The sequence below is a fragment of the Callospermophilus lateralis genome, chromosome 3, assembly GCF_048772815.1.
Source record: "Callospermophilus lateralis isolate mCalLat2 chromosome 3, mCalLat2.hap1, whole genome shotgun sequence".
Lineage (NCBI taxonomy): Eukaryota > Metazoa > Chordata > Mammalia > Rodentia > Sciuridae > Callospermophilus > Callospermophilus lateralis.
This window is the reverse complement of record NC_135307.1, coordinates 196,661,781-196,679,378: the sequence shown is the minus strand read 5'-3', so window position 1 is coordinate 196,679,378 and position 17,598 is coordinate 196,661,781. Positions and strand designations below refer to the sequence as shown.

Genomic DNA, 17,598 nt, shown 5'->3' with positions numbered 1-17,598 from the left:
GCTCTCCTGTCCTCGGTGCCTGGCAGGCTGAGGCGGGGCCTTCGCTGAGGTCCACCTCTCGTCCACACCCCACACCCCAGACATCTCCTTGGGCCAAGAGGGTCCTCTTAGGCATCCTGCTCCCGACCTTCCTCACCAACGTGTCTGGGAGTCCGGCCTCAGGGCGGCTCTGGTTGGCGCATCCTGGGCCAGAACGCGACCGCCAGTCAGGCGTGGCTACGGAACTCGGGTGACCTGGAAAAGGCACCTTGGGGCGTGGCTCCCACTCCAGGGTGTGCCCAGAAGAGCGGTCAGTGGCGCAGGGCTCGGGCACCTGGCTCGGGCACTCTGGGGGTCTGGCACGTGGTAGAAGTGTGTCTGTTTTTAAACGCGTCCCGTGTGGATTAAAGAGGTTCAGCTCAGTAGAGCAACTTGGTGGATCAGGAGGACAGACTGCTGAGTCAGGATTCACGGCCACATTAATGGCCACTGCCTGTGAAGTTGGCACTGCTGGCCAGGAGCCCGGGTGACGTCCTCCCCTCGGCCCCAGCTCCGGGAGGTGGTTAGGACTTTGCTGGCCTGTTAGAGGCCGCAGGACACTGGCTTGCCAGGGCCACAGCATGGTCAATGGGTGGCAGACCCGGATGCCGAGGTGCCACCCCTGGATGTGGGAAGAGTGACGGAGCAGGACACCACGAGCCCACAGATGCCGGGTTGTGGGCACTGACCTACCCCAGGGAAGGCATGTGGGTGGAGGTCTGGTGTGCATGCGTGGACTCTGACCTGGCTGATTTCTGCAGTCATGAGGACAGCGTGGAGTGGGCAGGAGAGACACAAGGACGGATGAAGTGGCACCGAGAACCCAGAGATGCACCCAAATGTGCCCATGTGTCTCTGTTTTTATAATATTTATTTTTTAGTTTTAGGTGGACACTACATTATTAATTTTATTTTGTGTGCTGAGGATCGAACCCAGTGCTTCATGCATGCTAGGCGAGCACTCTACCACTGATTGAGCCTCCGGGCACTTGACCACTGAGCCACGTCCCCAGCCCTATCTTGTACTTTATTTAGAGACAGGGTCTCATTGATTTGCTTAGTGCCTCGCTGTTGCTGAGGCTGGCCTCATACTTGCAATCCTCCTTCCTCAGCCTCCCAGGTGGCTGGGATTAGAGGTGTGTGATTTTTGACAGAGATATAAAGCAGAAACTGGAGGAGGGATGGTCTTTCAACAGGTTGCTGAGCAAGGAGTAAAATGGAGATAAGCAAAAAATGAACCTAGACACAAATCTCACCCATCACATTAAAATTAACTCAACATATATCATGGGCCCCCTGTGAGCTGTGCAGCCACAGGGTGGGGACGTTTGGGCTGGGTGAGGTACTCCTGCGGATGACACTGGCCCCACGCCCAGGAGGGTCAGTGCCAGACTGGACTTCATCAAGTGTACGGACTTCTGGTTGCAAGAGACGGTGAGGAGGGTGAGAAGCCAGTCTGGGGCCGGGGTGGGGGAGGAAAAGCTGCAGACTCCAGGCTGGCGGAGGGAGTGTCTTCAGCAGGCGCCAAGGAGCTCAAAGCCACACACGGTGACTGCTCCAAACAGGAGGGGGACAGAAGACAGGAGCGGGTCCAGTGCGGGGGGCAGATGGGAGGACACAGGCAAGCTGTGCTGCAGGGTTGGCGGTGAGGGAGACGTCTCGAGCCGCGGTGACCGATCACGACACGTGGTCCAGCCACCATGGCGGTCCAGCACAGCAGCGACCACCCCAACACCAGCTGGGCTGCAGAGGGGCCGGCCCCCCACATGGACGCAGCCCTGGCCGAGGGGCCTGGGGCCGTTCTCAGCCCAACACCCCGTGTCTGGAGCAGCCCCGAGGCCCGTGTGCCTGATCCCAGCTGGGTGCTCCTGGGGGCTGGGGGCGGCCACTGGGGCGTGCGCTTCCCTGCCCCGTGCTCCTGCCACCACGCTCCACCTCGGCACCGCCCCCAGAGAAACAGGCCAGCAACCCAGGACCCAGCCCTGAGACAGAGGAAAGGCAGACTTCTCCGTCCCTTGGGACGGGTCACTGTGGGAAGCCCACTGAGGCCGGAGAGCAGGAACGGCCTCGGGGCCTTTGCTGCCGAGAAGGGAAGACGCGCTGGAGCCGTCCTCTGCCAGGCCACGGTGCTGTCCCCTGCCAGGCCACGGTGCCTGCCCCTTGGGGCCGTGGTGCCTGCCGTCCCCTCCAGGCCACGCTGCCGTCCCCTCCGGGCCTGAGCGTTGGGGTGCTCTCAGCAGCTCTGTTTACTCATCTTTCCTCACTTTGTTTTTTGGTCTTGAGGATCGAACTCGGGTCCTTGTGCAGGCCAGCCCTGCCCTGTGCCCACCCCAACCTGCCAGCCTCTTGCAAGAGCCCAGTGCCCTCCGGTTGGTGGACGGCAAGCTGGGGGAGGTCTGCAACCACAGCCCTCTGCTCTGCCGTGAAAGGACCGAGCTACGGACAGACAGCAACGGGATGAGCCCCCAGAGGACAGCTGGGAAGGCCAGTCCCCAGCGGTCACTGTTACGACCCCATCTATTCAGCGCTCTTGAAACGAGCAAGCCACGGAGGTCAAGTGCAGATCAGGAGTGGTGGGGCTGAGGGGACGCAGGGGAGGAGGCGTGTGTGGCTGCAGAAGGCGGCAGGCCGGGTCCCCATGGGCCCTCCTGTGTCTTGATGGTGGTTCCTGCAGCGGCACGTGTGACAGACTGCGCAGAAGTGCAGGCACACACCCGGTGCGCAGGTGACGCTGGCCTACCGAGGCGGGGCGGTGGGTGTCACAGCCCTGCAGCACCCCACGGGGCAGGCCGAGGGGCTTGGCTGTGTGTTGGGAGCTGCATGCGATTCTGTACTTTTCCAGTGAAAGCCTCCACCATGGACCTATGACGGTGGGTGCCTGGGGTGGCGGGAGGGACCCAAGCCCTGGCCACGGGCTCCTGCCCGAGACCCTCAGGGACCAGGCCCCTGGCTCCCCTCCTCCAGGCCCTCCTGTGCCTCTCCAGCTGGACCCTTCTCCTGGGAGCCCTGACTTGGGCCCCTCCTGGGGGACTTGGATTCCGGCCCTTGTTTCTCTGGCAGGCGTCTGGATCCCAGGTCAGTGGATGTCCCCAGGCACTGTCCCTCCTTACTCTGAGCTCATGAGGGGTGGGGTTGGTTTGGAGCAGGCAGGAGGCGCAGGGGCAGTGAGGGTGTGGCCTCGGGGCACACGGAGGGAGGACTGCTCTTCCTGTGCCCCACGGGCTCAGCAGGGTTGGCGACAGACCCAGGGGACCTTCCTGGACTTGGGTGGGACCTGGGAGGAGAGGGCGCCCTCTCTGGGGCCAGTGTGGCCCTGGAAGACTTCCCTGAGAGTCACCCATCAATGCCGAGGAGAGGGCCAAGGAGTGGTGAGCAACAGTCTGGAAAGTTCCGTCTCCGCCGTGGGAACCGCCCCCCCTGCAGCTGCCACCACCTCTGGACTCGATCCACCAGGGCCAAAGCGTGGCCATTCCACGGGGCCCTGAGGTGGCTCTGCCCTCTGCTTCCTGGGAGATCTCAGGGTTGTGAGCCGAGCCACAGTGAGTGCTGCTCTGCTGAAGAGGGTGGCCCCCAGCGCCAGGCCCTCTGCCCGCAGGAGCAGGCCAGCGGTGTCACAGAGGTGTCACGCAGTGAGGGGCCAGGCTGGGAAGGGAGGGTGATGCGGGCTCCTGGCGGCCCTGGGCCCAGGCTGTCACTGCTGTCCCCAGTGAACGCAGCGCTCTCAGCCCGTCAGTACTTAGTCTTCCCTCCGCTCCTTTCCATGGGGCACCTGAAGCCCTTCCTTGTTCTCGCCTCCAGAGCAGGTGGCTGACCCCTCACCCCACGATGCCATGAGCTCCCCATCACTTCATCTACCGAGGGCACAAGAGGAAGCTGCTGAGGCGGTTTCCAGGTCCCGGGGACCCGCGGGGAAGGCTGCCATGCTCTTGTGGATGCCTGGTCCTTGCCCTTGATGGGCTGATGGAGGAGAGGGCGGGCTCAGGGCGGCCAGACGGCACCAAACGGGTCCTTCCAGCACGGAGCCGGACTGTGTCCCTGGGGCTCTGACAGGGGCACTGACGCACAGTCCTGGAAAGGCTCAGGCGGGGGAGAGGGGCGCAGCCGAGGGATCAGGGCCCCCGGCAGGGCCAGCCCGCACAAGGCCTGTCAGCCGGGGTCCCCAGGCCTAAAGGGGACTCCTCAGGAGGCGAGGGAATCGCTGCGTTTGTAATGGGCAAAGCCAGCCACTCGTTGGGAAGGCTTTCGCTATTGATTTGTTTTAAAGTAAGATGTGGAAAATCTGATTTGTGATAGAAGGGCCCGGAGAATCCCGCTGCCTTTCAACAGGCCTGGGCCGGGGCATGCCTGCCCCCACAGGAACGCACCCAGCTGCGCCCACCCTCCAGAGCTGCTCTTGCTGCCCTCGTGGCTTTCTGTGGCGGCCTGTAGACGATTTCCTCACCCATCACCTGTCCCTGCCTCTCTAGGGACTGCCGGGGGGCCAGGATGCTGCAGAAACAGTGGCACAGCGTTCCCTCCCTCCAGCGACACCGGGCTCACCGCCCTCAGAGTCCCCAAGACAATCAATCGAAAATGCGACTCCTGTTGAGACTGTGGCCCCCGGGACAGAGACCTTCCTGCCCCAGCGACACCATGGGTCCTCCCTGGGACCCAGCTGAGCAGGTGGCTCTGCGCACCCTGGATGCCATCGCAGAAGTGGCCTCCGTGTGCCCCAGGCTTCCGCAGAGCCCAGAGCCGACCTGCCTGTGGGCCTGCGGGGAGCAGGGCTGGGGTGGCCGGCTGAGACGCAGGACACCAGTGAAACCCCAAGTTCAGCTCCACGGGGAACCTTCCAGATGTAAGTCTGTCCCCAAGTTGCTTGGACAGCTCGTGTGGCCGTGTCCCCTGTGTTTCCAGTTGTCCTGGTGGCCACCTCCAGGCCACGGGCTGCCCCCCAGAGGCCTTCTTAGTGACCTCATCGGCCCTGCCCAACACAAGCGGGCAGTGCTGTTCTCACGGAGGACCCTCCCGCCCCGGAGGCAGCAGAGTGGGGGCTGGTCTTTCCACACAGAATAGGGTGTTGTTAACCCCCGGCCAGAGCGCCTGCTGCAGGTCTGAACCAGCAGGTGGACTGCTGAGACCACCTCCAGGGGCCACTGCCACCTGTGGGCCACACAGCGGCAAACAGGGCCACCAGCTGCTGACCGCTTCCCTATGCTCCACCCCGCTGGCCACTGGCCGTGAGCCTCCACACTGCGGACAGGGAGGGGACGCCCACTTCCTGGTAGTCACAGGGACACGTGCTTAGTAAGAGCCTGTGGCACAAGCCGTCGCCATCAGCTGTGCTACAGGGGAGCCTGAGGAGGGATAGGCCCTTGGGTCAGCTCTGAGGGGACAGAGGGCCCTGCACATGGGCCCCCTCCTGGAGCTGGGGAGCCTGGGCTGTTTCCTATTGTGTGTGGAGCCAAACCCGAAGTGGAGCCCAGAGACCTCGGATGGCAGGTCTTGGCCTCTGGCTCCTTTCCTGCCCAGGGCCCGGCAGGAGCTCCCCCTCCCCGGCTCACCTGCAGCTGACCTCCGACTCCTGCTGGGTTTTGCTCCTCCCCAGGCTTCAGTCCCCAGCCCACAGGAACCCTGAAGAGGGGCCTTCCCGGTTGGCAGTGACTCTACGCCCGGTTTCCTCCCACGCCCACGTCGCTGCGGTTCACGGTGCTGTCACCCCTTGGTCTGCACCCTGCTGCACCCTGAGGCCCGTGAGGGCTGTGAGCCTGTCTGGTGGGCCCTGTCGGTGGGTGAGACCATGGCACCCGCACAGTGGGAGGCCCTGAAGACCCGCCCCTGCCTGGCAGAGCCCCAGGGTCCCGTGTCCGAGACCCTGTGTCCGAGCGGCGGCCCACCTGGCTTGGAGCCCTCGTCCACGGAGCCGTTGTAGACCTGGTTCAGGAACTCGGGACGGTTGTCATTCATGTCGATGACGTAGATGTACAGGTCGATGGGGTTCTCCACCTTGTTGCCGTTCATGTCCACGGCGTGGGCCCGGAGCTGGGGGCAACAGACACGTCAGAGCCACAGCCACCCTCAGGGTACCCCTGGCCCCGCCTGGGGCGGTTCCCTGGGGACAGCCGCACTAGGGAGGCATGACAGCAGAGGCAGCTGGGTAGGGGACGGAAGGCTTTGGTACGTCCAGAAGCTCCCCTGACTCTCAGTTCTCACCTCTGTGCAAATGTGGCCCAGAGCAGGAGCCGGGCTGCCGTCCGGAGTCTCTGCTGGCCGAGACTTCCAGGGCCTCCTGGCTCTTCTGGACTGTCCCCAGATGCCTGGGTAGGTAGGGACCCCTTAGTGGGAGTTACGTCCCCACAGTGGCCACAGAAGGCCATTTATGCACAATAGAGTAAAGGGCTTAATGCCTGTTCCCGGGAGTCGGCCCTGGGCAGAGGCTGGGGAGAGGCACAGGACAGAGAAGACCGAGTGAGGCCTGGGGTGAGGCTGGTTTGGGTGTCCACCATAGGTCAGCCTCGACGGGCTCACCCTGTCTGCTCCTGCTTGCGTGTTGGTTCTAGGGCCTGGCCAGCACAGAAGTGGGAGGCCAGAGCCGGGCCTGGGAGGGCTGGCTGGGAAGGTGCCCCTGCCCGGGAGACGCCCCAGGGGGCTTCTGCGGGAACTGTCTTGGAGGAAGACAGGGAGGTCACCTGGACTCGGGCCAGAAGGCTGCTCAGACCCACGCCTCGCGGTTTGGACCTGTTCATTCACTGGCTCAGTGAATTCCTGGCCCTGGCTGGACCTTAGATTATTCAGGAACAAAAGATGTGGCTACCCCTAGCGTCTTTCACCAGACGGAAAAGTGACACCAGGAGAGGAAAGATGCCATCTGTCACTGGGTGTAAGGACAGCGGCCCTGGGCTGGGAGGGGCCAGCATGGCCTCTCGGGGGAGGGGTGCTGGGCTGAGACTGTGAGGAGAGGACAAGGCCCCGGACACAGGGGGGCTGGGGTCTTCAGGCAGGAGAGGGGCTGGTGGGGCCATCAGGGGCCTGGGATTTTAGGGGAACACTAACACTTGGGCAGCAGAGGGGGTCAGCCCATCCATCTCCACACCAGAGCCATGATGGTCACACTATGGTGATGCGACTCACATCTCTGCTGAAAGCGAGTCACCCCCGCGATTGGACAGAGACTGGACAGAGAATCACAGAAGTGCCCGTGGGGGCCTCCCAGACCCCGGGACCAGGAGGAGGTGTGTCCCATGCCTGTGAAGGGAAGCGCCACAGCTGACGGTGACGTGTGGGCGTCTGCGTTTGGTTGGGGTTCCGAGAGCCAGGAATGGATTCCACCTCTGAACTGTGTGTTCCCGGGGAGTCCAGAGCCTGGCTTTACCAGGAGCAGGCGTGCGTCCTAGGAGACGTGTCAGGGACGCGTCCCCCGAGCCTGCAGGCAGCCCTGCCACGGGGGCTGGGCACATGCCAGGCCAGCTCTGCGACGTCTTGGAAATCTTGGAACGTCACTTGGTCACTTTAGCTGCGCCCCGGGGGCCACGGGCAACCCACCCACGCCATACCCCGCAGGAGAAGGCTTCCCACGGTGCCTGGCCCCCTCTTGTCGCACTGGCCATGCAGTGTGCGCAGAGCAAACGTACTTCTCCTGACCAAAGCCATCTTCAGCTTCAGGAGCCACCAGGGCAGCTCAGGAGCCAGCACGGTCCTTACCTCCCTGTCGGAGGCCCCTGCTGTGGCTTCCCCAGAACCTCGGGGCACCTTCTCCCCGTCTGTCTCTGAGGCTGGGCCACCCAGGGCTCGGGCTGGCCGTGACTCCTGGGCAGGAGGGGGGACGACAAGCGTCCAGAGGAGTGGCCCAGCTTCCTGTCACTTGCAAACCTGGACGTCGTGTGCAAGCAGAGTCTCCCAGGGCAGGCTGAAGAGGCCGCCTTCCTGTCCCCAGTGGAGGTGACACTGGTGAATGCCGATGTGTAGGCTTGGTCATGCTGGAGAGGGTACGTGCCTGGGGACCATGACGCCTGGGGACCGATGGCCTCGCAGCAGTGGGCTCTCCCTGCTGGTCGTCCTCTCTTCTCCGAATCTGACACGGGGTGAGCTTCCTTGGGGGCCACAGAACCCCAACGGCCCACGGGGCCCTGGAAGGTCGGGGCTCCTTGGAGACTCTTCCCCTTCAGCAGGTGCCTCAGCCCACCTCCCCGCCCACAGGCTTCCACAGGGGGCATTACCCCCATCCCTGTTCCGCAGGGGGAGGCCAGGCCAGGAGTGTAGGAACCCGCCAAGGTGACAGTGTGTGCCAGATTCAGGTGTCTCCCTTAGGGGGTCCTCAAATGAATCAGCTCGTCATTTTTGCAAGACAAACATTTGAATGTTTACGTGTTAATTTGCTGAGGTGACAGGTGTCCACAAGTGGCCAGCACATTCTCCAACTAGGGATCCAGTCACTTGTCCCTTGTCGGCTGAAGGGCCCAGGTGGTAATGGACAGGGTTCAAGGCTCTGGGGAGGCAGAGACTGCAGGGTGGCTTCATGAATGTCAGCTGCTGGTCCCAGAGGGGATTATGACGCCGCCCGCCTGAGGGTCGGGATATGTCCTTGGCACAGCTGACCGGAGGCAGGGTGGCCTGACCCACCCTCCACATGGGTCTTCTCAGTTGACCTGGTAGCGGGGGGGACAGTGGTGGGGGCTTTGCTCCCTGTTGCTGTGCGGAAGCTCAGGCCCACAGGTCAAGCAAGGCCTCACCTTGAGGTGAGAGTGGCCCAGGTGAAGAGCCAGCAAGGACGTGGGGACATCGGTCCTGTGAGCCCAGGTCTGGGAGTTTGCTGCTGGAGCCCTGAAGCCTGGAAGGCCCCAAGAGCGTCCAGGCCAGCTGGCACACTGACTTTGGCCTCATGAGACTCGAAGCAGGACCCTGGCCAGGCCCACCCCGCGTCTCACCACGTTTTAGGCACCAGGTTGGTGCTAATGTGTGGCACAGCACAGAGACTGGCGCCCCTCCTGCCTGCCTGCTCAGAGCTCTGATGGACCACCAGGCCCTCGGGGGTGGAATCCTCAGGGTGGACTGGCGTCCACAAGGAGGGCCACGCCAGCAGCAGGCTCCTTCGCTGTGAGATGCAGGGTCTGGGCAAAAAGGGACATCAGGTTTCAATCCAGAATTCTGCAAATGGACCTAGGTGCTCCAGTGTGGGCCATGGTTCCCGCTGACCTGCTGACCCAGTGGGCCGAGGAGGATCGCTCTGCGGCCAGGGCAGCCCTGCTTGGCCCTGTGTAGGGCTCGGTTTTCCTCACCTTGAAGGTGGGAAGAGAGGCGAAGGTGATGTCTGGGAGGCTTGGCCCTGTGCAGGAGGCTCCGTGCACTCTCACAGGGGGCTTTGCTGCCATAAGCCCTAACCCTAGGGCAGTGGGAGGAGGCGGAGGGGACGTGTGTGTGACAGTGTCTGGCAGCAGCCCAGACACTGAGCCTACTGTGGGCAGCCTTCTTAGGCTTAGGATGACCATTTCCTGCAGCTCAGCTGGTGGCATGTCACAGCTGGTGGACTGTCTCCCTGGTTCTGTGGACGAGCCGGGCCACCACCATGAGGAGCACCCAGGGACCCAGGCCACCGGGGCCAGGTCTCCTCCAGCCTGGCCCAGGGGGGTGTGGAGGCGCTCTCTGTGCACATCGAGCTGTGCCAGGCCATGAGGGCCTCCAGACAGGCCCAGGGAGCAGAAGACCCTCAGGGGGTCACAGACTCTGTCAGTCACCCTTGTCCCTTGGACCCAACCACAAGTTGACTTCCAGGAGGTCCACTCCACTGAAAATAGGGTCCTCGATGCCCTTGGTGGAGGACGGGCACAAGGGATGGCTCCAGAGTGGCCCGTGGAGTGCCCAGGAGCCTGGCCTCCTCTCCTCTCCCGGCAGGAGCAGGGGCCTGCAGGTTCTCAAGCCCTGCCCTGTGAGGTGACACCGTCCTGATGCCACCTGAATGAGTATGGGCATGCAGAGCCAGCGCCACGCCCAAGACCTGAGGCCACACAACTCTCCTGCTCAAAGGGCCCCGTGGGAGGCAGCACGAGGCTCTGATCTCACCCTCCTGAGACTCTTGATAGGTTCTGGACGAGGGGCCCTGCCTTCCGCTTTGTGCCAGGACATGGAATTCTGAAGCTGTCCTGGACACAGGAGGAGCAGGGTAGGGTCCCTCCCTGCTCACCACTGTGGCCACACCAGGAGAGGCTGGAGGTTCCGAGGCCCGCCTTGACTTGTGGGGAGGCTGGTTTTCGGTGGAAATTTCTTGGGATGTAGAGGGCAGGCTGAGAAGAGCCCGGGCTTCAGCTGGCCGTCTGTAGCAGGAACACTGGCCTCACCAGGGTCCCGCCAAGGGCTACCATCTCCCAGAGCAACTGAAGCAATTTTGCAGACACGTGACTGACAAGAACCACATTTCAGGGAGAAATCAAAGGGCCGCCGTGGAGGCCTGGCGTCAAGGCCTCCGGGAGAAGAGGAAGTTGGAAAGAGAGGGACTCTCTGGGTTGGAACTTCTGCTTAGAGACCTCAGTGACTAAAATCAACCTGCTAATCCTGGAAAAGGTGAACGGAGTCAGAGTGGCCTCTTCATTGGCCTGTGTGGGACAAAGCGCTGTGACCAGGCTTCGGAGGTGACCGCCAGCCGGGGAGAGATGGCAGGCAGGCAGAGGGCGAGCCACTGTGGGTGGTGGGGCTGTGCAGGGACCTGCAGTCCTGCTCCCTGGGGGCAGGCCGTTTTCTCCTCACTCAGTGAAGGTCGTAGGCCCCACGCCTGGAGGGACACCCTCTAGCCTGGGCAGACCCTGAGTGCATTCTGGGGGCCTGTGTGCATGTGGGGGTGGAGGGCCGCAGGGGAGGATGGCTGGGGCTGGAGCATGGGCTGCATCCTCCTGAGCACGTCCCCGGGGGCGTGTGGTGCTGAGAACGGCCAGGAGACTGGCGCTCCTCTTCTCCGGGTGACTTTCCTCCAGATGCCCTGGATTCCCAGGGAAATCTCTTTCTCCACCAGCTGGTAAGACTGTCTTTCCCCTTCACCTCCTGTCCCTGACGAGAGGCAGAATCCAGACCATGTGCCTCCTGGGGCAGGTGCAGAGTTCCGCCTGGGGACTCTGGGGCACCATCTTTCTTAGGGGCTCTAGGCCAAGAAGGATTTGGGGCCTCTTCATCTCAGCCTATGCAAGCTCCCCACAGCGGGACCACATCTACGCCGTTCATGTCTCCAGGCCCGGCACCTGACCCAGGGCTGGCACAGGGTCAGCGCTTGAGAAATGAGACCTGAATGGGTGGATTGGTGGGTGGATGGGGCATGGATGGATGGATGAGGGATGGATGGTGGGGGATGGATGGATGGATGGGGGAGGGGTGGTGGGGGATGGACGGGTGGAGGGGAGATGGATGGATGGGTGGATGGACGTTTGGCGGAGGAGTGGATGGGTGGTATATCTGTGGATATTTAGACAGATGGGTGGATGGGTGAGTGGACAGGCAGCTGTGTGTGTGTAAATGAAGAGACGGGAGAGCTGCAGTGGGTAGATGGGAGGTGGAGTTGGAAGTTTGGAAGCTACTCTCTGGGTCCAGTGAACTGGAGGGCGGCTCTCAAGTGCTGTGAGCGAACGCTGACCACCCGTCCCTGGACACTCACGTGGTAAGAGGCTCGTTCCTCCCGGTCCATGGGCCTCGTGACGTACATGCGTCCAGACATGGAGTCGATGCTGAAGACCTCCATGGGGGGCTGGTCGGCGCCCACGCCCGTGATGCTATACCGAATGGGAATGTCGTTGTCTTTGTCAGACCGGATCTGAGAGGGAGGACACAGGAAGGGTCAGCCTGTGGTGGGGACCGGGCTTCCCAGACACAGCCACCCTACCAGAGTGACTTGATGAATTTTAAGATACACCGGGGACCGCGGCTGATTTTCCATCTGCTCTGGGGACAGGAAGGACAGTCAGTGGTCGGTGTGTCCCATGGCCAGTCAGGTAACGGGAGGTACAGCCTCTGGACGGGGAGCGTGGGACGCCTGGTGGAGGTCCACTCCTCAGGTTGATTCGAACGCCCCAAGGAGACCAGGCCGGGCACAGAGCAGGTGGAGGCCTGGGGAGAGGGTGTGCGGAGGCCGGGGGAGAGGGTCCCGGGAGGTGCCTCACAGTAGGACCTTGGTCACAGAGGGGTGACAGAAGGTGGTGGCCGAGCAGTGCTGGGCCAGGAACTGAGTGCTGACAGCCCTTGTCACTGTGATTACAGAGCTAAGTCCGCACAAAACCTTCCTCGGAGAAGCTGCTTCGTGTTGAAAAGCAGCCCAATGGGGCCTGGCCCAACGCCAAGGTGAGGCGGGGAGGAGAGTGTTGGGGCGGGGCCAGGGCCTGCGTGTGCACGGGGCACGGCCGTTTTATTTGTGACCAAATCGTTGGGTGAACAGAGACCTTTGGGAAGCAGAAAGGACAATGCAGAATTAAGAACTGAGTGTCACCAATGACAGCCAATGTCTGTGAGGGCCGAGGGACGCGGGGGACGCAGCCCTGGGCATCACCGCTAAGGGGGGTGCCTCGCTTGGGCTCTGAAAGCCGAGGTCCAGGGGGCGGCACCCCCAGGTTTGTGTTCAAGTTTGGTGACACCTTTGGAAAGCACCGCTCCTCAGGACCTCAAGACTCAGGGGACCACGACAGCATTCTGTAACCAAATGGACCTTAGGGACAATGTCGAAATGTTCCACAGAACAAAATCGACCATGAAAATTCAGTGGTAAAACTTAAAAAGAAGAACTTTTGTTCTGAAATAGCCACTAGGGCAAGCAGTAGTCACAAGTGCTGTTTAAAAATATTTATGAAGCTCAGTGACAACTAGGAGACTCTCACAGGGTGAAAGCCCGAGACCGCGTCCAGCAAACATGTGCCCCAACACACCCCACTCAGAAGAGAACTAGGGCAGGAGAAGGAAGGGAGCACCTGGCGGCAGGAGGAAGGGACCTGGAGCGGGATGCCGGAGCCCCCTGATGGCGGGGACCATGGTGTCTAGGCCTGAGGAGCAGGAGGCCAGGAGCCAGCCTTGGGGGCTTCCCAGGAAACTAACACACATTTGCAACTTTATCTGGGTACCAGGGGCTGAACTTAGGGGTGCTTAACCACTCTGCCTCCACCCAGCCTTTATTTTGAGACAAGGCCTTGTTAAGTTGTGAGGCTGGCTTCAGACTGATGATCCTCCTGCCTTAGCCTCCCGAGTCACTAGGATCACAGGTGAGCGTCATCAAGCCTGGCACCTTTGGTACATTTAAGAGGAAAAAAAAGAGACTCTTTAACATCCTATTTTTTATATGTCACACAAGCACAGCTGAGAATCTTGATGACATGGACATATTTTGAGACAATAGAAATAGACTGGAGCAGTGAAGGGGGCGACAGACCTCGTGTCGGCAGGAGGCTCCAGCCTGCGGGGCAGGAGCTTTTCCAGAGCAGAGAGAAAAGCAGCCCTCTGGGTGACACAGAGCCTGTGAGCCAGGAAGTGCTGTCCCTCTGGGGCGTGAGCCAGGCTGCAGGCCAACCCCAGGTGTGGTGGGAGGGGCCCCGACAGGCCCTGGAGCCCCTCACCCCCCCAGGAGCAGGTCTGTCCCAGATGCACCTCTGCAGTGGGAGACAGGCAAGGGCCGCGGCGGAGGCTGCAGAGGTCTGTGATGACGATTCTTTCCCGTTCAAGGTGTCCCCAAACCGCAAGCCACAGCCCAGGAAGCCCCTGCTCTTCGGAGGTAGGCCCTGCAGAACCAGCTCTCCCTGCAGCTGCACCAGAGCCCTCCACTCTGGGCAGGAGGTGTCCCTGCCACCTGCCAGCCCCCCGCCACCCTGGAGGGCACCAGTCATGTGACAGGAAGCAGAAGTCTTCACCGGGGAGTGAAAGGAGCGTGTTCTGATGCAGGTCTTCGAGGAGGCGGCTGGGACACGGGGGCTGTGTGTGTGCTGTGAGTGGCATTTGCCCGCTGGTGTGCAAACACCACCCGGGCTTCGTGCCCACCGCCCTGGGCAGCACAGGCAGAGGCTTCAGCTGGGTCAGAATTGACCCCCTCCTCTGCAGGAGGCCACAGGGTAGTGTCCCCTCAGAGCCAGCCTGGCCCAGGAGGGTATTCTCCCCATGTCCTCTGTGGGCGAGGCCCTAGGGAGTTTCACAAAGCTTTAGCCACCAGGCCACACAGGGTGAGTCTCGCCTGTGCCCGACTGTCCCTCCGTGGTGGGAGAGGGGAGCAGGAGGCTGTGACCCCCCAGGCGGGGCTGTGGGCTGGTGTGTGTCACTGGGTTAGGATGAGGGCCCAAAGGGCCTTGAGTACTGCCGCAGGTCACCCTGGACCCCAGGGACACACGGAGCCAGGTCACCCTGGACCCCAGGGACACACGGAGCCAGGAGACCCTCGGAGGCAGGCAGGGCGCGCAGGAGGCCCCCAGCCAGGGAAGACGGCGCTGCTCGGGGAGCTGCCACTGCCTTGTCTTCAGGCCGAGCCCCGCCTTTCACGGGAAATTTAATTATACAGCTGCTGAAAAGGACCTGCATCAACTTAAAGATGACTGTCTTGCACAGAAATCTCATTATGTTCTGACCACTGGCCGCATTTGCTGAGTTCTTCAGGGCCGCTCGGCGCTGCCTTGTGACACACAAGGTGGGCCGACATCTGCCCGGGTCTTGGCAAGGGCTCTCAAGTGCCCAGAACTCTCCTGTGGTTTTCCACGAGAGGAAGAAACACTGTGGTGATTCACCGGATCAGGGGAGAGCGGTTTTCCCCTTGGTTTGTGTCTGGAAAGTGAGAAGAACATCACAGCAGTGTGCGCGGGGGCCAGGAAGGAGGAGCGCAGCCGGCGTTCCCATCACACTCTGGGCTTTACGGCACCGCCGAGAATCGCCCTCTTTTGCATTTGTTATTAAAGGACAGAACAGATGGCGAAAAGTTGGTTTAAAGTGATGTCTGCATTAAAATAACGCATGGCAGCCCGTGATCATGCCTGCCCAGGGCTCCTGTGAGGCCGGCTCTGTCCTTGGGAAAGGCTGGTGGAAGGGTCCAGCAGGACCAGCTGAGCAGGAGGGGTGCTGGATCCCACAGGAGGCCCAAGCTGACAAGACCCCCGTGTGTGGCCCTGCACCTGGTGTCCACCAGAGACCTCACCTGTTGGGGGGGACCCTCGGCCTTAAGCAGGCAGTCAGCAACTGCCCCATGCAGGGCCAGAGGGGCTGCAGGACCACACGGCCTGTTTGGCGGGTCACCTGCCACAGACTAGAGCTGTCCACCAAAGGGACACACCTAGTGACAAACATGCAGACGGTGTGAGGGACGGGGCCCAGAGCACCTTGGAAGAGGTCAGGTCCACCCTGAGTCATTTGCTCATGTTCACTGCCTTGCACAGTTCCTGGGCACACAGAAGCATGCGCGCGCGCACACATACATACATACACACACACACGCACACATCCACACTTGCAGACCAACACTGCACACACATAAACATGCACACAAAAACTCAGCACGCACGCCACCTGCACACACAAACACACACACCGCCTGCACACACAAGCACAGCACACACAGGCATACACAAACATACCACATGCACACACACAAACATACATAGACACACACTCAGCAAATAAACAATACAACACACACACTTCACAGAAACATATGCAAATACAAATGTGCCCACATGAACACACACAGACACCTAACACAGCACAAGGACTCCCACAAACACACTGGTACACACCCACACGTGTGTGCCCACCGTGGCTCCCCCTCCCTGGGCTGCCTCCTGGAGGAGGGCTGGCCTGCGGTTCTGCCACCGGGCAGCCCCCTGGTCCCCTCCTGCCTTTCCAAAGGTGCCTTCACACCCCTGGTCAGGTCTCCCACCAGGACCTTGTTCTTCTGAGGACTGTCTTCAGCCCGAGGCTTTCTCCTTGCACCGTGTTAAACCCCGAGGTCCCAGGGAGACAGTCACAGCTCTCCTTTCTGTCACCTGTCGATTCTCGGGTGGCCCGCAGCAGAGCCTCCTCTCCTCCTGCTCCAGGTGCAGGCTGCGGGCAGCTGGCTCTCCTTCCTCCCTCCTGGCCGGGCCGAGAGGGGCGATTTTGTCTTAAGCCCTGACTCTGCTGGAGCCCAGAGGCAAGGCTCAGCCAGGTCTCAGGGTGACGGTCACTCCTGGTCTTGGCTCTCATGCTGCCAGAGCACCAGGTGTTCCAGGTTTCTGTGTCTGTGCTTTTGCTCTGCAGGGACGGCTCCCTTCCCCGCCTCCTCCTCCCGCCTCCCTCCTCCTGCCTCCCTCCTCCTGCCTCCCTCCTCCTGCCTCCCTCCTCCCGCCTCCCTTCCCCGCCTCCCTCCTCCCGCCTCCCTCCTCCTGCCTCCCTCCTCCTGCCTCCCTCCTCCTGCCTCCCTTCCCCGCCTCCCTCCTCCCGCCTCCCTTCCCCGCCTCCCTCCTCCCGCCTCCCTCCTCCTGCCTCCCTCCTCCTGCCTCCCTTCCCCTGCCTCCCTCCTCCTGCCTCCCTCCTCCTGCCTCCCTTCCCTGCCTCCCTCCTCCTGCCTCCCTCCTCCTGCCTCCCTCCTCCTGCCTCCCTCCTCCTGCCTCCCTCCTCCTGCCTCCCTTCCCCTGCCTCCCTTCCCTGCCTCCCTCCTCCTGCCTCCCTTCCCTGCCTCCCTCCTCCTGCCTCCCTCCTCCTGCCTCCCTCCTCCTGCCTCCCTTCCCTGCCTCCCTTCCCCTGCCTCCCTCCTCCTGCCTCCCTCCTCCTGCCTCCCTCCTCCTGCCTCCCTTCCCCTGCCTCCCTTCCCTGCCTCCCTCCTCCTGCCTCCCTCCTCCCGCCTCCCTCCTCCTGCCTCCCTCCTCCTGCCTCCCTTCCCCACCTCCCTCCTCCTGCCTCCCTTCCCTGCCTCCCTCCTCCTGCCTCCCTTCCCCTGCCTCCCTTCCCTGCCTCCCTCCTCCTGCCTCCCTTCCCCTGCCTCCCTTCCCCACCTCCCTCCTCCTGCCTCCCTCCTCCTGCCTCCCTCCTCCTGCCTCCCTTCCCCTGCCTCCCTTCCCTGCCTCCCTCCTCCTGCCTCCCTCCTCCCGCCTCCCTCCTCCTGCCTCCCTTCCCTGCCTCCCTCCTCCTGCCTCCCTCCTCCTGCCTCCCTCCTCCTGCCTCCCTTCCCCACCTCCCTCCTCCTGCCTCCCTTCCCTGCCTCCCTCCTCCTGCCTCCCTTCCCTGCCTCCCTTCCCTGCCTCCCTCCTCCTGCCTCTCGGACCCTCCGCCCACCTTCCCTTCATTTCTGAGCACTGAGGTTGCCCTGCGGCCACTCTGAGCCCTGGGAACACAACAGGGTGATCTGTCCCAAGAGTGGCTTGCCCAGGCCTGACACCCAGTGCTTGGCCAGTGCCCAATAACTACTGGATGAACAAATGAAATAAGGAGGCCGGGTCCACGGACAGGGTGGACAGACAGCCACCAGGTCACCAGAGTGGTGCAGGCCGAGGGAGGGAAGATAAGAAGGGGCAGGGTTGGGGCCAGGTGGGGAGAGGGGGCTGCTCAACCCAGCTGGGCACCCCGGGGAGCGGGGGCTATGTGGGGAGTCGCTGAGTGGTTAGTGTGGGACAAGGACGGTGAGCCTAGGAGAGGGGA

At 62.2% G+C, this 17,598-nt stretch overlaps 1 protein-coding gene across 1 annotated transcript in view; it reads right to left on the bottom strand.

Moving 5' to 3' along the window:
- Positions 1-5,301: 5,301 nt before the first annotated feature.
- Cdh4 (cadherin 4) overlaps positions 5,302-17,598 on the bottom strand; it is a 348,119-nt gene continuing 335,822 nt past the window's right edge. The window contains exons 5-7 of the mRNA XM_077109098.1: positions 11,630-11,785; positions 5,895-6,039; positions 5,302-5,354 (exon numbers count right to left, since the gene is read on the bottom strand). Coding sequence (XP_076965213.1) covers positions 5,302-5,354; positions 5,895-6,039; positions 11,630-11,785 — 354 coding nt within the window. The remainder of the gene's footprint in view (positions 5,355-5,894; positions 6,040-11,629; positions 11,786-17,598) is intronic.